Source organism: Tinamus guttatus, unplaced genomic scaffold, assembly GCF_059628265.1.
Source record: "Tinamus guttatus ecotype Peru unplaced genomic scaffold, ASM5962826v1 Tinamus_guttatus_pri_ptg000008l, whole genome shotgun sequence".
In the NCBI taxonomy this organism is placed as follows: domain Eukaryota; kingdom Metazoa; phylum Chordata; class Aves; order Tinamiformes; family Tinamidae; genus Tinamus; species Tinamus guttatus.
In genome coordinates, this window is record NW_028288542.1 from 1,715,260 (window position 1) to 1,742,572 (window position 27,313).

Consider the following 27,313-nt stretch of genomic DNA (forward strand, 5'->3'; position numbering starts at 1 on the left):
AAAAAAAAAATCAAAATGATATTTGCTGAAATACCTCTTTAACACTAGTGTTTTTAAGATTCCAGAAGAGCCTCAACTTCCTTGATAGCAAACAGAAGTCAACCTTATCTTTAGTTACGTAAAACCAAAAGACCAGCAGGCAGTGAATACAAAAGTAAGAATGGCAAAGAAAAGTTACTATATTATTGCAAAAAGAACCATTGGTAATCTTCCAAATACGTAGCTTGCCCAATACCCATTTTGGTCATAAAACTGGAATGGTGACAGTTTATTTTCTCCTTTATTTATTCAGTTATCATAGCATGAATAAACCAGTAAGAGTAATTATATTTTATGTATAATGATACATTTCAACACCAAGATAAAAAGTTAGTTTAAGAAATGATGTTTCCATCCTGTCAAATAAAAATAGTAGAGTTTCCTGCAAAACCTCCATTGGGATTTGAAGCATTTGAGGAATTGGCCATGTGTTCATAGTGCAAGAAGAAATTACTCCTTAAAGTCAGTTTTATATGAGCTATGGGTAAATAAAAACATAATTAAAATTGGCATGGGATGGGTAGTTTGAAAGAAATACTTCTGTCTGATTTACACATGTTTACTGCACAAAATATGGCAAACTGACATGATCAAACTGGAAAATGTCATGGAAAAATAATGAGGCAACAGAAATAAACACAAGTTTTGCATTGCTGAGTTTTCTGTAGTTAGCTGGTTTAACTTATGGGCAATTTTAAGACCAAGTGCAAAAGCAGAGAACTACTGCATTAGAACATAAAGATTCCCCCACTTGCAGACAACAGGGTTTTCCTTACTAATATCTGAAGAGTTGACACTGCCCCTGAGGTTCTCGTGGTTAGTAGGATACTGTTAGTATTAGCAGTTGCAAACATACGCGTTTGCTGATAACAACTCACAATTTGTGCATAGTTGAGTCTTCGAAACTGAGCAAATTTGCTCTCAAAATCTCGCCAGCGCCTGCTGAGCTGTATCAGGGTTGGCTCCACTGCTTTTGCAGCCCCATCCTTAGACAAGCGTTCAGCTTGCCTGTGCACCGCATTCACATCTTCCTTCTTCTTCTCCAACTCTCCACCAATCTCCTAGTGAGCAAAACCAATACAGGGCCCAGGACAGTTAGCTAACTAGATCCATCAACTTAGAATTAGCAAAATACTTTTGTCAGAATTTCCATTTCCATTTTATTGTTACAGTTAAAGTGTACAGTTATTTCATATCTTATTTTACAGTTAGACAAAACAAACATAACTTAAATTGGAGAACCTCCGTGTAGACTGTCTGTAGAGGTGATAACAACTAGTATATCTTGAAAACTAGTTAGCAAAGGCCAACAGTTTCCACTTCCTGATTCTTGCTAGTGCACTCTGATAAGCAATTGGAGAATTTCCTTTATCTGTAAGAATCAGTATATTCAGGAAAACTAGTGTTTAGACAAAAGTTCACAAAAATTTTACTTCTCTAAATGTATTACTTAGCTCCTTTTTTACTCTGTGGGAAACTCAATAGAGAATGAAGCAAAGAAAGGCGATGCAAAATAAAGTAGGAAAACCTTTGACAGTATGTAAATAAATCTAGAGAGTTTGACAGTGACATATGAGTATGTTCTGATGAAAATGAATGTGCTAACATGAGAAAGTGGTCATCCATATATCGGTAAGTCATATGTTCATCTGGAACAAAGATACATAAAATCAATTACAATGTTTACTAGAAAACATTTGATGCTTTTCAATACATTGCACACTTTCCAAATTATTCAAATTATTAACAGAAACTTTTATTTAATGCTTTCAAATCATGTATATAGCATTCTACATAACACATTAATATACAATATATATAGCAAAATTAATGAAAGTCCATTCGAAGAAGTATTGTCAGAGGATTTTTTGTTTGTGTTTTTTATAAGACAGAAATAAAGTACTGAACTTTTTTTTAAATATACCTATCCAAATATTTGTTGTATTTGTTTCTTTTAAATTAATAAATTATCACTAAAAATATCTACCATTGCCATCCCACAACAACATTACCTTTAGTTTCTGCTCATCTTTGGGATCTGGCAGATTGGCTAACTTTTTCTCAATGTCATCCAGCCATGTCATTAGGTCATCAGCTTGTCTCTTGTATTGATACCACTGATGAGAAATCTCTAAAGCCTTTTTTCTTCTTTGAGACCTCAAGTCCTGTTCACAGTGCAGACATTATTAGAGTACAAATTAAAGGCTTATAAAATATGGATATGAATGTGTGGACATTGAAGAGAAAAAAAATGAAAATTGTAAAACATTTTAAAAATTAAATGTTGATATTTTAATCAAAGAATATTTTCTTCCATTTAACACAGACTCTTTTCCCATTGAAGGAGATTCCCTAATTCAGTTTTGTTCACATGCTAAATATACCACTGACGCATTCACCAACATTCAGAGAAATGAATACTATATATAAATGTCAGTATTTTATATGAAACACTTCTACTCAGAATTACTTACTGGACAGAGGGAAACACAGCCTACTTAATATCTAGAAATAAGTGGGCTTCCTGTGCTTTGTGGTCTCCTGTGAAATTCTAGCCTGCATGCCAGCTCTGTAGCTGCTCAAAGGAAAATCATTTCAACACAGAAATACACATAAAGACTAGTTTTCTTTTTTTAAATTAACGATAATTTACAAAGTAAATTTACAAAGAATTAAAACTCTTAATTAAGCTTTATAAAAGAATTAAAACTTCTCTTTAACAGGAAATTATAAAATGCTATTTCACCTCCTATAAGCAATATAAAAATTCTCTCTGTGTATATGCTTTAACTATCTAACTTTACTCATGCAGATTTCAGAGAATGTATTCATTACAATAACTCACTGGCATGTAACTTAAAACATAACTGATACACTTTATGAACAAATATTCAAATGAAGTTGCTTAGACTGTTCTTGAATTTTGTTTGACAAGATTGAATGCCTTATTTGGGTTCCTCAAAATCACTCTATTCCACATACACAGCCAGTAAGGGATGTGGTGAAAAGCAGATTTTGGAAAACAGGTTTCATATTTCACCTAAGAAAAAAATATTAATTATTTGCATTTAATTTCAAACAGTCAAAAAATCTAATAAATCTAATAAATTTCTAGTTTGTTTTAAATCTTCTATCTATTCATTTGCTGAAATCATAAAGGTCAGTAAAAACTAGACTGAAATCCACACACACAGAAAAAATGTTACTTGTAAATCAGTAATACTACATTCCAACCATGCCATATTTCTAGAGCCATAAAAAAATGACATTTTTTCAAGAGAAAAAAGTCTTCCCCTGCAAAATACTAACAATTAGGATACAGTGAGACAAATTCCTGCACTAGCCTGAGCCCACAGCTCCAGTTAGGTAACCAAGGTGATCATCCAAGGTGATTCTTTCTGTTCTCCTTTTTTTTTTTTTTTTCCTGAGAAAAGGACACTCTCAGTAAGGTCTATCAGTTTGTTCAAATACACCGCTCTGTGGATGTTTACAGACACAGCAGTAGGCAGCTATACTTTCAGCAGTATTATAAAAAATAATTTTGGTATGTTCTTGGTTTTCAGCCTCTGAGTTGCCAGTTTTATTGGTACCCTATCACAGTTTTAAGGAGCCTGGAATCAACATTGCCCCTGAAGCAGCATAGCATATAACTCTTTTAAGTCATTAAACGATAAAACATTAACATGTCCAGTAGAATGAGGATGTTCTACAACTGAAAACATAAATTTGTGAGAAATGATTGTAAGTAAGGTCTTCAATTTCGGAGAAAGTCAGAACATGCATACTGGGCCAAAAAAAGTAATTATTTACAAAGAGATCTCCGCAGTCCAACTGGCAGTCACCAGGCTGTAAAACTAGGGACAAAACAATATCTTTTAATCTGAACATTTAACATGTCTTTCCCAAGGCATCAAGATACACCTGTAAACAAATTTATGTTTAGAGGTGAATTGTTATAAATGACTGCACACTAAATAGTATTAAGGCTTCATTTAACTTAATAGAACATTGCCATGAATAAAGGAAAAAAAAAAAAAAGTTTAGTAGTTATAAGCATGGGCTTATAACTTTAGCTCCTATACCTTGAGAGCATTATGTTTAGTCTGCAACAGCTGTTGTTTTATCTTTATTTCCTCCCGTTTTCTCTCATCTGTGATTCTCTTTTGAAGAGTGTCTCCCCTTTGCAGCAATTCTTTTACTGTGCTCTCATCGTCTTCACTCTGATTTAAAAAAATAACATATATAATGGGCATTTAAACCTATTTATTACTTAAATACTAGGAAATATAGACATTAAAAGCCTACATTTTCACTACTAAGGTAATGACCTAACATCTATTTACAGTTCTATACTGAAGACACAATAGGTTTTACTTGCTTTCTACAATGCATTTAGGTATCTGAGTGGCACAAGTAAAACAGCACTTGAAACGTTACAGATGTTTGAGATTAGATTTTACGCAGCATCCAGGATAGCAGGATCAGAGTATTAAATGCAAAAATTTTAAATACATTTTACATTAAAATAAAAAAGATATACATTTAGACACTCTAAATGATTGCCAGTATGCTAGAAAGACATGTGATTCCTAAACATCTCATGTAATAGTATCATCACAATGCAAAGTAACTATTCTGGTAGTGGAAAAAATATCACTAAGCATTTTTTATATAGATGATGAATCTGCACCACTTCATTTCAAAGCAAAGCCCTTGAAATATACTAAACATTTTATGTAAAGAAAGGGAACAAAATATGCTCCACTATAGAAACTATCTAGACAAACTCAATTCACTCAGAACTTATAACTGCTATAAATACTGCCCTAAACAGCTACCATTTTTCCTGTGGAAAATAAATAAATAAATAATTATCATGCAAAGATTTGTTTCACCAGAGGCATAAAACAGATTGAGGAATTACTTAAATTAAAAAGAATCCAGATTCCTAATAATGCTTGCAAAGAAAAATGTGTTTGATCTTGATGAGACATGATGAGACATGAGGAGAGGGACCTAGAGAGGTATCGCTATCATTGGATGACCAAGAAATGGAGTTACTCTGAATATCAACTCTGGAGAAAGTACACCACAAGGGAAATAGAAGCAAAGCACAGCAATATTTTACTTCTCCCTTTTTTTTTTAAAAAAAAAAATATACAAATATGTGCAAACAACACACATTTAATTCATGGCTAGTATATAAGTATTAAAACATACAACTGCCACAAACAATTCACAACAAATAGCGTGGTCACATCTGTTAAGAATTAATTGGCATTTGTAGCATCTTATTTCTGTGATCATTACCTAGCATTTGCCTATAGGTAAACTCTTCTCTTGATGTATTACCCAAAGAAATACACTATTCTGAGCCTTCTTGGTCTTTCTACTGCTACAGAAATTTTAATATCCCTGTCATATTCTTTAATAGTGTAGTGCCTGTGCATAACACTCCTGCTTTGCTCAGTGCTAACTTGAAATGGTTCAAGACATGTTTTTCTTATAAAACTAACTGCAAATGTATCACTAAAATATTTAGCGGATTCTAACTTGGGATCTCTGAAATTATAACATATTAGCATGCTATGAACTTGTACAATTCATATCTAAAGATATGATAAAACAGATGCTGAAGCTTCTAATTCTCACCCAGGTTTTATTTGCCTCCCTGCCTATTTCACTCAGATTTCCATTTCAACCAATTTACCATATCTTTATTGAAGTCTTCCTCTTTCAGATTCACCCCCTGCTGAATTTCAGCCTCCAGTGGTTCAAGCAATTTTTGTATATCGAAGTCAAATTGCTCCAATTCCTTCAAAGGAGTGGAGGGCTAAAATGGGAGACAGACAGAGATTACTTATTTAAATCACATACTTAACAGTTTAACATAAACCGAGACCGACCTCTACCTTTTACTGCAAATTTTCTGGTAGACTTTCTGTAACATGGAAATACCATATAGCTTCAAAGTATCCAAAGACACAAATAAAGATATGTATTTAACAATGCTGTAGAATTTTCATATAAGAAAACACAACAATTTTATACATCCAAAGATCAAGATAACAATGATGAGTGAAGATTACAAAGCATTCTGATATTCTCACATTTGTGTGTTAAATGAGGTTTGAATAAGCGGTGTTACTTAATAGTTTGTCTAAGAAATTAGATCTTGACACTGCTTGGCTAAATCTGGTTTGTCAGGAATTACTCACAGCAGCAAGCAATCCATATAGCTGAATAACCACCTAATACTACAACGTCATGAAAATTTGTCTCAGTGTTTTGAAATCATTGCTCTGTCACAAAGAATAACAAGATGCCAGGTGAATTATACAATAACTAGCTCAGAACAAAAGATAGATTATCTTTGCACAAGGCATACCTCTTTTGTTATGCATGAAAACAAAAACAAAGCAAGCTCATTAAAAGAGATATGAGTCACAAAAGTTTCAACAACAAAAAAAAAGATAACAAAAAAACTCAATCTACACAAAACAGACATGATCCCCACTAAAATGATGCACAATATTAATTACAATGCTTCATCTTGTTACATTGACTTCAGTTTTAAAAATTAATATGACACAGGCTACTTATTAGTAGCAATACACCATCTTTTCCATTACTTTCCTTTATCTTCCTGATACCTGAGTGCCTGTGTATAGTTTGACATACAATTTATTATGCATTGCAAAGTATTAAAAGTAAAAGCTTTTTTCTCTCTACAGCTAAAAATGCAAAATCAAGTAACAAATACCTCACAATTCTTGAACAAGATTTAAAGGCAATTAGTGCCTTATTCTACAAATTTCTGGATACAAGATGTAAAACTCCACTAGATAAAGCTGTAAGTACATTATATTCTGATCAATTCATTTTTACTCTCTTTCCAGTCCAACTGATATTTATTATAAAACAAAAGTTTGTAATGAAAATAATAAACAGTTAATTAGTTAAAACAAGACAGACTGCACATCAGCTGGATTCAGAAGATCTGTAACCTACTTTCAGCTGTCTGCAGATGAACTAGAAGACTTTGGATAAAAACTCCTTAACTGTATCTGGTTTAAGTCAAAGAGTTTGTATACTTGTAAAAATACAATAATGTACAATATTTATAGAGAATCATTTTGTGCTCACAAATTTTCATCAAGGAGTTCAAAATTATGCTCAGAGAACACTTTAACTGAATAGTTAATATAGAATAATAGCAAATGATTCAGTAATTTCTTCTCAAGTGCTTTGAAGGATGTCTTCAAAAGTACTTAAAACTCACTACAAGACGTAAAAGAACAACAACAACTTTTCAGGCCATAAAGCCAAAATGGTGAAAACGGAAAATATAGTTTCTTCGATCTACAAGGAGACAAAACATAGAATCCAACAATATAGTCATTTAACCAAAATCATACCCCAAGTCGGTAGTACAGACAAGAACACAGACAAGTTTTTGTCTATCTATCTTGCGCAGTACCTATTTACCTCTTACTATAAACTACCTCTGCCGACCAACCCTCCACTGTCCATTGCCTAAGGTTATGTCTTCTAAGCACTGAATTCTGAATAAACTTCTTCCCCTCATCTTGCTGGACGCATCGCATACAAAGCTCAGGGCGCACGCTGCCATTCCACTTCATCTTGAATGTAGAGTCTTATGATCCTTTTTGGAAAAAAACTTGAGAGAGCGCACCATGAGGAAGACTAATATGCTTGCAGGTTGCACATTCATAAGAAACTTGTTCCTGATGAGCACGTTTTTCTCCTCCTTTGGGTGAATCCATATATATATTCTAATAGTGTACAACAGAAACAGTATAAACTATCTACAGGCTGTCCCACTGTTCCCTAAAACAAACAATACTTGTCACTATCCTAAAGATTGCATCAGCCCTGGATGCATGAGAGCACTTTGTAATGCATGGTAAAACAGAGAGAACTCCAGACTGCCTTATAACAAATGTTCAGAATAAAACATGACACAGCATAGTTGTTTCAGCTTTGTGCCAAAATGATTTTCCCAAAGGAAAGTTGTTATGTGCAGACAACAAGAGACTTACACTCTTGCTCCCTGTAATATGACCCACTTGATCAGTCAAGGTGACTAAATAGAGAGGCCATATTAACCATATCACAACCATATGGAAGGTTTCAGGGCTCTGAGATCAAGCTGAGTGGTCCTCATGAGGCATTTCAGCAATCAGCTGAAGTTTATGCTCTGTCCTCATTCAGTACAATCACTGAACAAGCAGCAGTGACAGGAATTTTTGTGTCCATGGATTCTCTCAAAAAGAAAAAACAAGTTAGAAATAGCTTTAACCAATATCCAGAATTCCCCTTGTTGCAATGGTTTGGTAGTAGCAAAATAACCTGATGAAAATGCATTAATAGAATAAATGAATCTTTGGAAAAAGATACATATTTTTCTGCTTAAGACCCTGTGCATCTGCAACTTTTGCAAATGTTAATGATCCATATAATTCCCAACAGAGGATTCTAACAAAAAGACAGGAAAAAGATATAACTTTGTCATTTTTACAAAAGGCCATTAATAATGACCACCAAGTTTCAAAGTAATGACAGTAAATTAAACCAGTTAAGACTTTAGCATTATTTATGAATACAAAGGAATCTTAGTTTCTCCACTGAAAAAGTACAATAAGCCTTTATACTCTATAAAGGTGCAACAAATATAAAAGTAACTGCATAAAATATTTTTAATGCAATAATATACTATTTTTTCCTAATATTTTCCTATGCTAAAATTACCCAGGAAAAGTTGATGCTTTTCAAAAAGGTGATTTGTATGATGTCATGAAGAAATATATAATAAAAGAAACATTTGATTGGTGGAATACACTTGGACAAACTAGCTATATAACATGCACCTCTTTGAACAGCAAAATGATTAGAAATGATCCAGTTGAAAACTAGAGAAGATGAAATAAGGCAGTCAGACTTTGTTAGCACTTATAAAACAAAGAATATTTTCAACTCTCCCCTCTAGCTAAATATTACATCAGACTTAATTCAGCAGTTTACTCACACGTATTACTCAAGTTACAGAAAAAAATATTTTCAAGAGTAATGAATATTTTCTGAATTTTTTTCTTCTAATACAAAAATAAGATATATTTGAAAATGAGGAGTTATATAAATAGCTTTCTGATGGATTCACAAATATTTTTGTACAAACCTTGTATTTAATGTGAATCATACTGCTGTTAATTTTAATGATACCAACCATATGCCACTGTTCATTTTTATGGTTCATTATTGCACACTTATGAAGAAGAAACCCTGGACTGTATCCCTGCGCATCTCTCTAACATTTCCACATTTCCATTACTTCACATCTTCTTACATGAAGCAATTTTCACAGGGCATGCTCTTTTCTGTTCCAGAAATGAAACTGAAATAAACCCAAGGATGCCACAAAGAATGTGCGGATTACACATGGTATTGAGTATCCAAGCCAACAGATGAAGACCATGTACCTTTGTTTACATATTTTTAAGGCTTAACAGCTTTTGACCTCATTGTTTGGTGTTTACACGAGAGTAGTGAGTTATAAGGAGAAATTAAATTACTGAAAGATTAAAAAAAACCCAACACAAACCCTAAGACAGAATTCAGGAAACAGCAGTGTAATAATCACACTTTAAAAGATTTTTTGCATGTGTGTAGGAGAATATAAAATCCATTCTACCATTACACTTCCTTAAATATGCTACATTTTGATACAGTCATCTAGAAATACAAGAAAGGAGAGCACATAGTGCACAGAACTGGAGCACAGGAGACTCATGCTTTATTTCCTGCTCTGCCCCTGGTCCTCTGCACATTCATTTCCAGTGCTGCTGCACTAGTCACCACAGCTGGAATCTAAGATCAGGATCCTATATACCAGCCCACTTTGTCGCTTACTTCAGTCCTGCACCCCTTCCAAATTGCTCTTCATGATAAAGGCAGCAAGTGCAATGCAGTAAAGAAGTATTCTATGTCCTCCTTCATCCCCCTTCAGAAATCATAACTTGGCTGAAAATGACCTAATCCACATCAAATTTAGATTCAGTGAATCACTCAAACAGGTAGTAGAGATGAATAGATGAAGTATAGTCGATATAATCTGTATGTGTAACCTTGGTGAAGTCACAGCCTCGTAGGAAAAGACTAGGTTCAGTTAGTAAAAAAACTACTTCTCAAAATCTAATCTCCATCAAAAAAAAGAAAAAGCTACTCATGCTTCAAGAAGACCTAATCTTAGTACTTCCAAGATGACATTTGTTCTTAAAAAGATCATGAAGTAATCAATGTTATATTCATATAATTCCACCAAATATTTCTAATGATGAAAGACTGAAGAGAGTAAGATGCCCAAACCCCAAAACCTCATACTTTTTTTTTATCTTATTAGGATCTACTTTTTATAACTGTATACATATAATTATTTTTACTGCAAACGTCTAACACTGGGAAGCAGCAGTTCCCCATATAGCTGTAATTTTGTACCTCATATAAATCCCATTTTGTATGTATTTCCCCAAGGAAGCAGTTCCTCCTACCTTTCCACTCTTAATTCTTTGTGATATAGCTGCAAATCGTTGGTTGAGCTCTGACAGTTTAGGCTCTATTACTTTCCTGCAGTGATCTCCACGGTTTGTCATCAAGTCTACTGCCTGGTCACGCACAGAGTCCACCTTTGGATGCATATCATTCAGCTCAGCCTTTAAGCGCTACAGTCCGTGAGCAAGAGACAGGGCTTGAAGTTAGTAATAAATGCAAAGAGAGAGAAAGAGAGAGAGAGAGAGTGTGCAAAGGAATAGGGAGCAAAACCACAAAGCAAATTCAGATAATTATGAGTAAGCGTGAAAAAACAGCAGAAATACATCAGACAACATTTCGATTCACACATCTCAAATTTACAGAAAAAATGTATCTACACAATTACTTAAAAATCAATCCTCATCTTATTTCAGAGTGCACTAGATTATTCTATTTTGTCCTAAAGCTAAGAAGTGCTGCTAATTGGTCTTCATTACCATTCAGGGTCATAGCAGAGTATAGAAAAATTACCAGATAAACACCGTGTGATTTTTTTCAATACACCTTTCACATATTTCAAAAAGCAGAGGGAAAACAATACCATCTTCCTCTGCATTAGATGTCTTAATGTTAGATCCTAATAAGAGCAAAGGCCCAAAGAGATAGCTAGACATTACAGAATCATGAACAATGTTGGCCTTCAGTAATTACATTCACACTTGCTGTGTGATATGTCTTTGTACAACACAGGTATATGTCTGCATTGATGGAAAAGATAATTGTACTTTATACATTATGGTTGTAAAATTTCTCATCCTCCTACAAACGCCTGTCCTGTGATTGTTCTTCTGAGATCAATGAGGCATTGATTTATGCTCTGTGTAAAGGCTAGTTGGAAAATATAGCTGCACTGGAATTTGTAAAGTTTTGCTTTTGGAAAAAGTATCATTAGGTTAGTGTCAGCACTCCTCTTTTTTTGATTTGTAAACCATTCCTCGGGTAGCGGGCACTGATCACTCAGCGAATACAAAATCAAACTTCACACTGTTTTGTGCAGAAAAACAAAATCCATATAAATGAAAATTCAGTTTTTTTACTGTCAAGCAAATAAGTTATTTAAGATGAGATACTTTAAGCGTCATGTCTACTGAGAAGTCAGTTCTTAATCAGATAGTCAAACTGGCAAAATGGCAAATAATGCTTTTGATAAGTACACTGACCTCATGCAATACAGCCAGTTCATCATGAAATATTCTTGTCTGTGATGATGGTAGTCTGGCATCACCACAAGTAGTTTATAGAATTAAAACAGTCATATGACAGAGACAACCAATGCAGATATAAGAGATATCAGAAAGGTGTCACAGAAAAATAGAAAAGGAATTTAAAAAGAAAATAATAGAGACAAATATGTTTTTTTTCTTAAACCAGATGTGTTTAAGAGAGAATTTTCAGCAAACACAGGTTTAAAGAGATGCTGTTCTACTCACCATGAAGTCCCCAAGCCTTATAATATATTTGTTTTTCCTTCTGCAGAGATTTAACTTCTGCTAAGCAATGCAAATTTATTAAGTAATCTACAAGCTGCCAGAGGGTAGCTTCATCACAGAAAAAAAAAGGATGTTATTCTATCAAGATGTGATACCTTTCAAAACCCACTAGTTTTGACATGTTGCTTTTTAGAGTCAAATTAAGGCTTTCCAGAAAATCACATTATTTTTTTACCTTAAGAATCTCCTCTTTTTGCTGGGGTTTTTGTTTATCAGATTCATCCAACAGTATTTCAGCACGATACATCCAAGTTGTGACATTAGCTACTTTCTGATCAAAAGCCTCCATGTGCTTTTGATATTCCTGTATATGAAAAAGGTAAATACTGCATACAAGAAAGTAATCAGAATGGAAATAGCCGTAATTATGCCAACTGTGGAAAGCATGCACATATTATGAAAATAAACTTGTTTATTTGGTGTAATAAGTGCTTGTTTCTGTGGAGGAGAGCATCTTTTATTTGTTTATTCCCCATTTATATTACAGGTTTGTTTGAAAAGACATTGTAGGAGAGGCAGAAGCTTCCAAAGTAACAGGCAGAGAAAGAGGAGGGTGATCTGGTCAGAGGAAGAAGCGGGTGCCTGAAGCTCAGAGAGACTGCTGAGAGGAGCAGGCAGCTGATAGCCAGCCTTGTGGTGATGACAAAAACCAGGTACAGAACTCATTTCGGAAAGCCCTTAAGTTAAAGGAAACCAAGATAGAAACAAGGATCCATTTGCAAAGTTAGAATCTGAAAAGGGAGCTTTCTATATAAAACTTTCATTTATGTTTAAACTTCTGGGTTTGCTTTTAAAAAGCTATTCTAGATGATATTCTGCTAAGTTTTTTGTTTGTTTGTTTTTTAATTTAAAACCTTTGACTTTTCTTGGTGAGCTCATTACAATGAGGTCTAGGTATATCCACCTAGAATTTCCCAGTGAACTATATGTTCTTCTAAACACAGACTATAAGAATATGGATACTTTCGTAGAGTGACAGTATTAGTCACTATAAAATGTCACCGAGCTGTTCTTTTTGGTCATGAAGAATACTACTTCCTAGTAAGGACACTGCAGTACTTTAAACCCTGTGCAGTGCATGTGTACTATACACATGAGACTGAAGATTTTCATAGCACTATCTTTTTGGCCACTGACTGGACATACCTATACTTCATTCTAAAAATAGTAAGCATAACAAAGTAACAACGCCCTTGCTTATACCTTCTTTATCATGAGCTTTAGCAAATACTAACACACAAGAATCCAAAGCAGAGAAAGAGAAGGTAGAGGAAATACACAAGTTCAAAAAATCCAAAAATCCATTATTCTAAACAGTTCTATGTCAAAGCTGAGCGTCTATATCATACTGAAGGAAATGCCTCAGTTTTCCAGACAGAATACACCCAGCCAGCTGCCTGCACGTGTATGCTCCACACCGCAGAAGAGGATGCATGGTGATGCCATATGCCAGCCCCAGACGTGCTCTTAAGGCAGCCACATGGACTCTAGTGGAGCTCTAAGACATCAAGCTCTGAAATGCTCAAGTCATGATAAAGGTCAATAAACCCCTGAGAATCACTTCAATTTCTATGGGTTGAAACTGCATTTCCATTATCTCAGCAATAGAAACAACACAGAAGCTCTTGCAAAGCATTCTGGTGAATGAACAGTTAAAATCCTTTTGCATTTAAGCATTCAAGGAGTTTAAAACAGCTCCAAAATATGTATTATGTGGCTTTTATTTGTTCCTTGTTGTTTATGATTTAATTTTGGGCTAGACTTATTCTGGTTCCCTTAACATCTCCACCATGTCCACTGCAGCACAAAACTGTCCAAAGGAAGCTCACATTGGTCTGAAGGACCAGATCACTGCTCAGAGTGTATTAGGTGTGCAGGGCTTGTGTTTAGTTGCCTCCTTAATGAATTTAGGCCACACACATGTAAACTGAACCAAGAACAAAATGGGGAATAACTTCCAAACCATACTCGACATCCAAACAGAAATAGTAATGCGGTCAAAAGCCCACGTTGCAGGTTTCAAGAGTTATTCAACTCATATTTCCCTCACTTGCTTTGTATTCCGGTAATTAAGGGCTTTGAGGAGAAACTGCTTTTCATTCACTAGCGCAAAGAGGAATCCAGGAGAGCTCTACTGAGGCAGAGATGAAGGGGAAGACCTAGCAAACAAGACCCCACAGCGATGTCACTGTGTAAAAATGTAAACAGATAGTTAAAAATGTAGGGAAAAAAACTAACCAAGCTGATGTAACTAGATATTAGATAAGCATACTCTACAGGACCAGAAAAAGCAATCCTAAGATTGAGCACCAAACATGTCCTATGCATTTTTATATTAAAATATTGCTTAATAAATGAGGTGCACAGATGCAGTATTCTTACCAGTAATAAATTCAACCATTCCTCTGCTCGTGAGGTTACCGCTATCCAATTACTGTTCAGGAGGCTGAGTTTATCCTCCACTAGACTTTCTTTTCCTTTCACTACTGACTTCAAATTCTCTCCTAAATCACCAATGCTCTTAAGATGGACCTGGCGTTTCTCAATCTCTTTCCGTGTAGCCTATGGAGAGAAGAATAAATAATAAACATTTCAAGAAATAAAAAATAATTCTCCACAGTAAGAACATCAAATATTAAAACACCCAGTATGTTGATATTGGAACAAAAAACACTTGTTTCCTATAGGCAGGTAAAGAGGTAGTTTGCATATAATAAAATGACACAGCCATCAAACAGCACATAAAGTTCACAGAATAAATGAGACAACCATAAGTCATCATGATAACAAGCCAAGCCTTAGTGAGCTGCGCTCCAAATTCCCATATAAAGTATTTTAATACTCCTATCACATTGAGTTGAGTCTTTTTCAGCAGAAGCCATGCTCTCCTGTCCTGATAAACCGACCTTTAGAAATAAATCTTTTCCTTCCACTCAGCTGGGATTTCACTGTGTAAACTGGAATACTAAAATAGGCTATATCCACAATATTTCAACATTTGAGTGACTAAAATACAAGTGCACGACTACAAGCCCAGATTTCCGGCAGCTCCTTACACTATTATCTTTTTTTGTAAACTTAAATGATGTCTCACATTTTTTCATTAGTCATGTTTTAATATTTGTAACCTGTAAGAGGTCTAGCAAAAGGAGCAAAGCCTCATACATTTAGACAGAAATTTAATACTAAGTTCTGATGACTCAATTCAGAGTATAACCATCTTCTTGCTTACCTAAGAAGCAAAAATTCCTTTTTATCTACTTTAAGATCTAACCAGGAGAAAAAATAATAGGAGTAAATTTCCCTGAACTCATGATCACCTGATTCCAAATGATGCAGGCATGTATGATCTCTGCTTATAAAATAAAGATCAAGGTAGAAACGAAGTGATCCAAACTGAACACAAAACAAAGCAACCTGAAGAGAGGCAAGAATCACTCTAGGGACTTATATTTCTCTTAGATAACCTGAATATGTTTTAAAAAGAACCATCTGTAGTCAAAGCACAATCACAATTCTTTAACACACTGCTACTGAAGTAGAACTACATCTTTATCATCTCCATGCCATAACACTTGCAGCCATGCATCAGTATGATTTTCTTAATAATGTGTTGTTAAGAAAGTAAAATTTTTCAATACTCTGCTATTTGAAGATGGCACAGTAATTATTCTTTTCGATATGATACCATTTTAATAGTACTTCCAACTTGCTTACCATCTGTTTCATTTAAAACTGTGCTTCATTCCTGTACTTCACAGAATTAATGATCTCATTTTGTAATGTTATTTCACAGAAAAGATTTTGCAAGTAAGTAGAAGAAATTTTCAACATTCTACCACTTTGCTCAAACACTGAGGAATTGTAGTATCAGAATCCAGATGTGATTAATGGAGATTATTAAGTAACTATAAACTACAGAACAGGAGAACCTGAAGCAGAGTTTCAATTTCAACAGGTTCTTGTCACACTAAAAGCAGCAACATGTCCCTTTCCAGTACAATTTTATCACCTTTCACAGAGGACAAAACATACGATCATAAAATATGGAAACAATATGTTCAGCTTCAACTCTAGATAAAGACTTCTGATCAGCTTGATTACCCTTTCTTAAAGGTTTACTTCCATCCAGAAAAGAACAGCTTAAGCTTTCTTATGGATTTACAGCTTTATTATGGATTGTGACTGTTTTTGTATTTTACATGTACGCAAACTCAGAGCAGTCTGTGCTCAGCTAGAAATGCAGACAGCCTGTCCAGATAATTAAATGTCTACTAATTACAACTGCTATTCAAAAGCAGTTTTAATATGTATCCATTCCAGATATGTATCAAAAAGGGCAGAAGCACTCTCCCAGGAGTTGTTTCTTTTAAGGTAAAGAAATCGTGTAAACCAAATGTGCACCTTCAGATAACGGGAAAATTGACACTCTTGTGTATTAGCAAGCAAGAGGTCATGCATAACCAATAGGATAAATAATCAATAGCACTTCCCCTCTACCTTTAAATCATTAAATCCTTGACCATAATATCAAAGTGAAAAATGTCATTTTCCCCAGTATTTCAAATCTCAGTTATTCACAGTTCTTAGGCATGCATTCCTGGACTTTAAAGTTGGTGTTTTATTCTAAAAGAATATAGTTTATTCAAGTATTTAATACTTGCTACAAGACAAAGCTTGCATAAATACTCACAGGAAAAGACAACCTCATTAAAACATGCACATAAATTATACAGATTATATTTAACTTATATGTATAATGCTTATCTTTTATGTACATATGTCTCCGTGTAGGACTATATCTGATAGCAGATACAACAGAGGTAAATAGAATGACAATCTCTCCATTCAAATTGCTTCACAGTTTCTGCTATATTATTGTGATACCTTCCTGGAAGAAACTCTTGCACCTCCACTTTTTTGAAGCACCGGTTATGGATATTTGGTGCAGCATATCACTGTGGAAATGCCCCTGTGGAAATTCTATGACCCAAAGAATTCACTCAGGTTTTGCTGAGATACAAACTTTTTAACGGAACCATCACCTTAACACTCTTGTGCTTTTCAGAGGAATGATGATGGTGCCTGCATCAAACCTGGGCAATTCTACCACTACTCAAAGCCCATGATCACAGCCCAAGCAAGGGAAATGGCACCTAAGTACCCGGCCCGGGAAATGAGAGCAGTCAGACACCTCCTCCGTCCCCGACAAAATTCTTCATGCAGAGCAAGTCTCAGGTGACCAGCGTCTAATCTCAACCTGATAACACCAGAAGGAGCAGGAGAGAGCAAGGAGACAAGCTGACCTTCCCTATACCAGGCCCTGCCATCAAAAACTCAGCAAAGGTGTTATAAGATAAAATAAAACTTAAGAAAAACAAATTCAGATGGCTTGAAAATTGGGCAGAAGTCAGAATGCTCTGTGCAGTTGAAAGGTATGGAGATAAGTCTTGCTGACAATTCATAATATGTGTATAGTTGCATGCAACAGTATATTTATTTTACCTATTTTACGTATGGATGCACGAAATGACCAAATTAATCATATTAGCATAAATAAATGCAGTTCTGTGTGCAGCAATATACACTCTGAGTCGAATCCACAGCTCTCTCTCTGACGCCACTGTGCAATGGCAAATACCACCTTTCCGTTTATTAACAAATATTATTAAATACTTGTTAATATTTAGTTTATTAAATTAAATATTAAATATTAACAAATATTATTTTAGTTGTTGTTGTTGCTGCTTTTTAAATAAGGAAATGAAAATCATAACCTCCTCCATATTAGAAGATATTAATTAGGAACAACTGATGTTTGAAAACAGAAGCACAAGGGAATGACTTTTTCTGAGAATGTGGTGCAGAGGGTTTCTGATGCTTTATAACAACAAGAGTGCTGCACATCAGGTTAAACTGTGTACAAATATTTTCCAAGCACTCTAAAACTGTGAATAAAATTCAGGGCTGATATCTTAACTGTGCTATTTATTAACATTAGTAGATTTAAAAGCCTTACAAACTGCAAGGAATAGATGAAAGGTGCTGTATGACTCAACATTGTTTGTATACAGTGAATTGCTAAAAAGTAATCTTAACAATTCCAATCCCTCTAAAAGAAGTAAATTAGAAGGCTAAGCTCTCACAGGAGGGATTACAGAATTGTTCAGAATCTGAGATTACAGTCATTGTAGCAGTTGATTAATGCATTTTTATTTATACAAAACACTTCTTATTTTTATTGTATTCTGACTGCTAAGCAAGGACCAGTGGGCACAATTTTCAGATAATTTTATTTTACTGGTTTAACTGAAGGAAAAATATTGCTAAAATGTGTAAGACAATGTAATTCTGCATTTTTCAAGTCAATTTTATACTCACTGATATTAACTACTACAAATATAACACTAAAGCACTGGTACAGAAATTTTCTATAGAAATACCATCTGCCCTTTCCTTTATGAGAGCGTGGCTCCATGGCAATTCACTTTTTATCAGGCCAGTTCCTGATTAAAAGACAAATAACCCCCAGAACAGATAATGGTTTCAGTGATAACTATGTTCACTAAGACGTCTATTTATAAAGGAATTTCTAACATAAAATATTTAATGACTATTTTTTCCACTCACATATCCTTTTTGCTATCTGCTATAAAGAACTGAATGCAAATGGAAATATTTAACTTGTCTCTTCTGAGTAACAAAGCATGATTTACAGCTCCCAGGATATTGCCCATTTGACTTCACATAACTCAGCCAACAAGGTTTTCATGGTATCTTTTAAAAAATTCTAGAATTTCCTTCATGTTCATGTTAATCCTTTTTTTAATTAATGCCACTTTCTAATCCAGGTGTACATTTCCATTTATTTCTGGCTGTTTATGTCTTGAAGACAATCTTTACATACATTATTCTTTTACTCTAATCTCTCTAATTATCTTTGCAATCCTCTGAGTTCCTTTGACTTTTAAAGAAAATCTTTGGTACTGAAAATGAATGAGAAAAAAAGTGCAGTAATAAATATAACTGCTTCCTGGTGCTGTACAGAATAATAATAATAATAATAATAAAAGCTCCCCGGCTAGCTATAACCACAGCAGCACACATCCAATTTTCAATTCATTCTCACTCCCGAGTTCTCTCTCCTCCTCCATTTTCTGTGCTAGTTTCCTCAGAATACTCTCCTTACCAGGGCAGTCTGCTGGGTCTAATTCTTCTCCCAGTGCTTTTCTTTATGTCGGTTGCTGTCTTTAGCAGCTTACTTTCCTAGGAGGCTCAAAGCACAAAGCTGTGACATTATTCAGATATTGTGAGGCCCTGGGTTAGAGGACTGAATTATTGATGCACTATTCTGTATGACGCCTCACTGAACTCTATATAGTGACATCAGTGATTTAGGAAGTCCTTGCAAGAGTTTAAAGTCTGCATGATAGCATACATTTCCTGCCTCTGAGTGGAAAAACTAACACCTGCAACCTATACTTTCTGTTGGAATGTTCGAAATTTAAAATCTACTTATATTTATGTCAATATTAGCTTTGATTTCATCAAAATCCTGAGAAAGAAATTATGAAAGCCACCTTATTAATAAATACATACTGCAACAAAAGGCAGCTGTTTTAAATCAAGGTTGTTTGTTTATTCTGATTTTGTGCTGAAACATCTGAATCAGAAGACCTAAGATAGTACATGAAAATAGACGTTTGGGATGGCTTCAGGATGTAGCTGAAGGCAAATTTTTCTGGTTCCCTGAAACCCTTTTTGTGTCAATTCCTCATGAGAATTCACAATTCTCTATGGCATTCCTGAACATTACTAGGTAGCATGCTTCACCTAACATATAGTTCACATTAATATTTCTCTTTTTAAAAACATTTTGTTACCCATTTGATTGTCATAAGACAGAAATATGTAGTACTTATAGCAAAGAGTGAGACACACCAAGGACTTCCCATTGTGTAACTGCACTGATCATCAGCCTTGCTTTAAGATCTCATCATGCAACTTACAAAGCATTAAGGTTCAACTCTTGGAGGGTGAGGACAAAAAAAAAAAAAAAAAAAAAACCTATCTCTCAGAAGACCTGTAAATTGACATAATTTTTCAAGTTACTTTTTTGCTAAATCATCAGCTAAGGGTATTTCAAGGCTAAAGACATTTTATCAAGCTCAGAAGCATGAAGGTGGCAGTTAAGGACAAAAAAAAACCAAAAGGAACTCAAGGCAAAATTTACGCCAGTGCTTCAAAATACTACAGTCTTGTAAAGAAGCAGTAAAGCTGTCTGCATATTATTTCTATATTTCTAATGCTGAAACTGGTAAGATTTTTAAAGGATTCTTCCTATGAAGCAAAGCTGAAATGGTAGATTTTCACACAAAGACACAATCCTGCTTGAATTTTTGCTTTGTTTTGATGAGTTTTGATATAGGAACACTTATTCAAAATGCTGCTGGCTGCATGCAGTTATTTGAATTTTTGAAGCTTTGGAAAATGTTGAGCGTCGTTTTTTCAAAAGCACAGATTTTGGTATGTGTGTATAATGATGGCCTGATTTGCTGATGTTCTGAGTTAAAATGTATTTTCATTACATATGCAGAATATAAACTAGATTAGCTAGTAGTGAATGACACTGTGCTAAAGTCTTGCCATCACACATAGCTACACAGTTTAATGAATGACTCTTCCAATTCCTCAGTGGTTCTGTATAATTTTCATCTAATCTGTGACACACAGAGTAATTGTGAGGCAAATTCCATTTAACCTAAGAATTCAAGGTGAAGTCACAAAAGCTAAGAAACTCCCAAAATAAAAATGAATGAACTCCAAAATAAAAGGAGTAAGAAATCAAACACCCCACCTCTTGGCTGCTACATGAACATGTCGAATATATAGTGTTCTAACATGCTCAGTCCTTCTCTTATTTACTGGGGCTGTTTCACTGTTAAACAAGTACTTTTCTTACCATGAAAAAGTGGCAGGGAACCTAGGAACCTTGCTCTCCAACTGTGCCAAATTGGATCTCCACTGGCACAGCTACTGGATAGATAATTTAAAGCACTTTACAAAAAAGAAATCCTAATTCTTCATTAATCTTGACGAAGACTATTGCAATATGAAAGATGTAGTGTGCTATATGCACAGATAAGATGGTTACCTTTCTAAGCAGTCATGTTATGATGGGATAATACCATATCAGTTATGAAGTTCCGCCAATTTATGTGACAGAAATTTTACTCATTTTGTTTATCAAGCTTTTTTTAATATGCATGAGATATCTAAAGGTATAATGTTACATTGTTACCTTGCCCCAGGCAATTTCAGCATCCAAATTACTAGGCATCCCTTGCACCGCTGATCTCTTTGTCAATTCTGCATCTGTCGCTGCAAGCCATTCTGTCAGAGCATTAATTTCTTTCCGTAGCTTCCGGGAAAATTTCAAGCATTTTTCTAACTCTTGCTTTTTTTCTGTCACCTGCAGAAAGAAAACATGTTTTTCTTAACTCTTCAGCTGCACTGTTTTAATGCCTTTTATATAACATATTTCTGTGACAGTTGGACTGGTAGTTTTACAAGGCAAGTTGAGCTTTTAGTATGATTATAAATATTCACTTAGTTCTCTCAATATCTGTAATTGTGCTGTTAGTATTAAAATACCCCAGAGAACAAAATTCATGATGATTCACTGAGTCTGACCTAGCAGCAGACCTCGGCAAACCTCCTCCCTTTTGAAGTCACACATAGCAAACATTGAAACAGATGAACTGGTAGGTTTTTGTTGAGACACAGAATAGATATCAAAACCTACAAATAGTATATTTTAATGGCTGTAAAGTAATATGGAACTCTCAGATTTTCTCTATGTAGCTACACTACACAGAAGAAATAATTCTCTGCCAAAGAAATCCCCAAATCCCCAAACACAAAAACCACTGAATGATGTCAAATTAAGTCTGCATAGTCAAGTTTGTATTTTCTTAGCAAATGATTTTTCTGCCTGAATCATATTCTTTAAATAGAGCATTTTTGTTTGCATAGAAGCTTGAAACTATTTTTATAAAGCAAACTGGAATGGTTTAATAATGGTTTAATAATGATTATGTGGGTTCATTTGGTTATCTTCGGCCATTGTAGAACAACTCATACAGTTTGCATTACACTCTGATGCACTCTTTACCAAGACATCTTGCTCTGCTCCCATTCCCTTATCAAAAATGTCTTTCACTGTAGTAGGATGCAAGTTGTCCCCATTCCCCTATATAATAATAATAATCCCAAACTTCTTTTCCGTGGTGCTCTCCATCTTCCATCACTGTCTCCTTATGCATTCTTGCTCCTTATTCCCAGTGCATTTTCTCATGTCTCTGACCCTTGCATAGCCAACCCTGTTTTATATTCCCTTGATGCTTATTCCTGCACAAACCCCAAGTTTTGCTATCCCTGTGTAAACAGATTTTCCCAAAGAATAAGCAATGAAGTGTTCCCTATCATGTTATCACTCTGCAGAGGCTTGCTAGTGAAATCTCAGAATGCTTACTCTGCACTGAATAGACTCTCTGTGCTTTCTCATGCTCCAAAATCATTAAATATGCTCTCAGAATTAACAATTCATGACAAGAGAAAGAACTAGATGTAAATCCACACAGCTCATATCTTTACCTAAATAGAGATGAACATACATGGAGCCAAGAATCCATATGTTTTTTGCCTCTTGTTCTGATCAGTATTGGTGTTTCTGATCATTAGAAACAATGAAAATATTGCAGTTAACAAAAACAAGCCATAGTAAATAACTGTTTGTCCTTAGCAGCAATACAATGTAAAATTGTACTAACCCAAGTGGGATGAAATCATAAACACCGGCAAACTGTAATAAAAAAACTACTGATATATGCTCAAAATATATGCTCAGAAAATTTGGGGTTGATATAAGATATATATATTCTGCATATAATATCAACAATATTCCACTATTCCCATGTTTCAGGAGTTACTGTTTTATCAGTTTCTCTTTGTACATTAAATGTAAAAATATATTTCTAAAGAAAAAATAGGAAACAGTGCCCTCTTAAGGCCTTCTGTTTTTTACAATGACATCAAATATGTGCTACTGTCATCAATTTATTTTCTGTATTTTAAAGCTATTTTAGCTACGTTAGATAGTTTACTTGCAAGAACCTCTGGATATAATAAATAAAACATACTGTCATTAAAATGGAAAAAAACAGATCTAAGGGACAAACTCCTGCGCACCAGTGAGTGACTGAGGAACGACCTGATCTTGTAACTGAGAGTCTGCCCAGTGAGCAAGGCCCTTAGGAGAGCAGTGAGATCATTAATTAATGACACTTTCTTTTACAGAGTCTACCTGGAGACTCTGAATTACCATAGAGAGATTGGGCACAAGTGCACGATAGACTCCCTACCTTGAGCAGGGGGGTTGGACTAGATGATCTCTAGAGGTCCCTTCCAACCTTAACCATTCTGTGATTCTGTGATAGCATCTTTCTGTTGTTATGTGAGATAGAATGCAGTAATAAATGCCTTAGTTGTTTGTAAAATAAAAGGGAAACAAAATATAATATCTCAAATGACAGCTATCTACACCTTACTGAAGCACATTCTTTAGTTCTATTGACACTCAAAAGACTGACGTCTATTAATACATTCATCTACTAGCAAGATAAAGGACTGTTTTAATTCAGGTTCCCAAATTAATTTTATCTGCAAGACTTTTATTGTTTTACTGCATTACAGCATGTAGAGTTTGATGATCATTACGTGCTTAAACCACATACTGATACTGAATTATCAAAGGCTCATTTTACTAGCTATTACTGGTTAGGTATTCATTTATTTCAATAATTTTTAATCTAGCAAAGTAAAAAAAAATGCATTTGCTGCCATTCTGTATATTAGAATTGCTATATCTTTCATTCATTATGTGCATTCAACCACATATTGCATCAAATTTACTCGAATTTTTAAGTTTTCACAAGTTCTGCTAAGCGCAGGAGGAGGAAAACAAATTAATTAAGGATAATTGTTAATGGCAGTATTTGCATGAAGCTTCCTTTCGGATAATGTTGCAACTTCCCTTTCAAACTCAGAAACTCTTGCACAGGATCATACTTCAGTAGAAGGTAATGCTTCCATAGATAATGCAGAGCCAGAATAAAAAGCCTTTAGGGATTAATATGCATTTTTCATTCAGACACAACCTTGTTACTATTGGTTAGTAATCTGTCTTTCCTATTGTCTGTTCAGTTGACTTCTACAAAAAAATTCTGAGTTAACAAAGACATTGCCTTGCTAGTAGCCATGGCTGTAATTGCACTTAAATGCATATGAAAAGATACAGAGGTAGATGATACATACATAAAAATTTTGCTCAAGGATTGACCATGCTCTCGAAAGTAATAGGTTTGGTTCAGCAAGGTTACTTACAAATAATGGTTAATCACTGGCATTATAAGGCAGAATAGACTCGCATTTTGAGAACAATTTGCCTTTGCTACAGATTAAGCAGAGATAAGAGAAAATTGGGAAAGTACTCACATTGTTCTCTTAAATATATGCTAATATATATTTAGTGATCAAACTGAGTATGAATGCCAAATAGTTCAGGAAATTTCTATTTTTTAAAACTATCTCACATTTTTTTTTAAAGCTATCTGGCAGTACTGGGTATATCTGTACTTAAACAGATACTACAGAGTGCAGAGGAAGCAAGTTGGAGCGATAGGCAACCGTCTCCTCAAGAGACCTGCAGTAGAAAGCCAAAAGATTTTTGAACACCAACAAATAGAAACGAAATACTTAAAAATATGTACAATCAGAGGCAGAATGCAGATTTTTCACTTTTTCAAAGTAGCATTTGAGACAAAAGATAAGACAAAAATCACATGTGTATCTAAGGATTCTTTGAAAATAGTAGCTGCTAATGAGCTATTAAAAAGAAAGGACAACCACTCACTCCCCAAAAAGCAATGTTAGAAGACAGAGTTATATATATATATATGTGTGTGTATATATATATAATTTATATATTTTTTTAAAGTCAGAGCAACTGAATATCCATCTTGTTGATTTGCCTTTGGCTCCAATCCTTGTGTCCCAGTGTTTAGAAAATGTGAAGGCCTTGGAAGTAATCTTTAAAATATGAAAAGTAACTTCCCATACCAAGATTTTTAGTTTTCACTTTGCAAGCTGAAAATACAGCATACTTTTTTTTGCACTACAAAACCAGAGAGCTTACCTTTGCACCCAATTCATTATATTGCAACTTCAAAGCTGTCAGTCTTTCATCCAGTTCTTTTGGGTTCTCTGTCTGCTGCTTTTGAACAATCTGCCTCCCGGTCTTTATCACTGTTTCCACTTCAGACTTCACCTCACTCAGGCTTTTATATAATTTCTAATCAAATTGGAATATGAAACAGAAGCACCACAATTAAAATAAGTAAAACGGAAAAAACTATGAAGCTATTAAACAGATGTACTAGAATTCTTTGCATCATTTGCTGTATAAAAGCACCATCATGCAAGACTGAACACCTTCAACTCCTGTTAGGAAGCTAGTGGAGTCCAGATTGCTGATCTCAGTCTAGGTATGTGACCTAAAGATAGGAAAAATCCAAGCCAAATATATTCAAATAAATGTTTAGAAGACAAATTAATTACAGTTTCTAAATCAGAACCCAAAGTAATAGATTCAGAGCAGTTGACCACTACTAATATTGGTTGTTTTCTAGCTGATTTAGATAACAAAGTTTTTAAAACAACAGATGTGTTTTGCCATCTCATTCAGAAATACTTAGACTAGACCTAACCATTAAACTGATGATTTTTAAGAAATCATGAGTTTAATAAGAAATCTGACAGTTTTTTTTACATTGCTCATTGGAGACTTTTTTCCCCTACAGGTACTGAATTAAACCTCATTTACAAAGTTAAATAAGTAAAAATCTATGGAAAAGTAATAAAAGAAGTTTAAGTCAAAATATATTAAGTAACTCGCTACATGTTCCTTTATTATGTCAATAACCAAGCACAAAATCAGGACCAAAGCTTTTCAGTATGTACTAGGATACAAGTAATCTGTACGTACAATGCATATGGCTTAATATGCAATTGTAAGAGTGATACTAAGAAAAAGTATTGTCCTTTCTTGCCATATGCAGAAAGTCTGACAATTTCATCTAACTCTGTACCTTGGTATTGCAAGCCATTCAATAGCCACATTAATGCCTACAAAAACATTGATGTAAGTAGGGGGAAGTTGAGCTTACATTTCTTTTTAATTTAAAATTGAATTTTTCTGTGACATAGAAATTCCAGTGAACTCCACATCAAAAGAAGACTTCACAGAGATACAGAACATCCATTATCACGTAGGTAGGTGAAGAACAGGTAATGTGGAACTGTTGAGAAGTTTTATTGTTCAGCCGTCTAGTCTAACTCAGCGCTCAGGCATTTTGCTGTGACATCCTGGAAATTAAACCTACTGCCCTGTACCCTTTGACAGAATTGCAAAATTAACTATATTGTACTTTTTTTCACGCCTAATTTTCTGAACTTTCTTCTTAGTAGAAGTATCTCACCATAGCGTAAAATCTGTGCCTAGTATGTCTAGACAGTATAATAAAGGCAAGACTTTTTTTTTTTTTTCCCAGTAGATCTCACAAGGAAAAAAAAGAAAAAAAACACACCAAGCATTTTTCCTGCAATCTAAGGTGAATTAAGATGATTCTCAATATTATTATTATTTTATTCCATTTATATACTACTGTGCATTCCAACAGATCTTAGGTGGTCATGATACAATAATACTTTCTTCAACATTCATAAGCAATCATGAACAAATTTGGAAACTTGGATTATACACACTGGCCCACAACTGATGGGATAATATAACTTATATATATATATATATATATATAAAATAACAATTATCAAAATCTTTAATGCTCTTAATGCTCTAAAAAACAGTGTGAGGCTTCCCAAGGGTATCACAGCTACAGAGTTGCAACAACTAACTGCTAAGTGGATCTATTTTCGTTCAGTAGAAGGTTTTTAAATACCATAATATTCTGACAAGAATATGAATTTAAGGGAAATTGCATTTAAGAAAAAAAAAAGGTGTAAAGAAGCAGTAAAAGCTTGTTCTACACATATATATT

The 27,313-nt window shown here is 34.4% G+C and overlaps 1 protein-coding gene across 7 annotated transcripts in view; it reads right to left on the reverse strand.

Moving 5' to 3' along the window:
* The window catches only part of DMD (dystrophin), a 1,078,552-nt gene that overhangs the window by 606,840 nt on the left and 444,399 nt on the right, over positions 1-27,313 (reverse strand). For 6 of the 7 annotated variants that reach the window (XM_088521823.1, XM_088521851.1, XM_088521829.1 and 3 more), the window contains exons 32-38: positions 25,393-25,548; positions 21,439-21,609; positions 14,520-14,699; positions 5,750-5,872; positions 4,122-4,259; positions 2,052-2,204; positions 918-1,100 (exon numbers count right to left, since the gene is read on the reverse strand). In XM_088521823.1, the coding sequence (XP_088377949.1) occupies positions 918-1,100; positions 2,052-2,204; positions 4,122-4,259; positions 5,750-5,872; positions 14,520-14,699; positions 21,439-21,609; positions 25,393-25,548 (1,104 nt within the window). Of the gene's footprint in view, positions 1-917; positions 1,101-2,051; positions 2,205-4,121; positions 4,260-5,749; positions 5,873-10,607; positions 10,779-12,312; positions 12,442-14,519; positions 14,700-21,438; positions 21,610-25,392; positions 25,549-27,313 lie in introns of all 7 variants that reach the window. The other variant, XM_088521866.1, reaches the window with a different exon arrangement.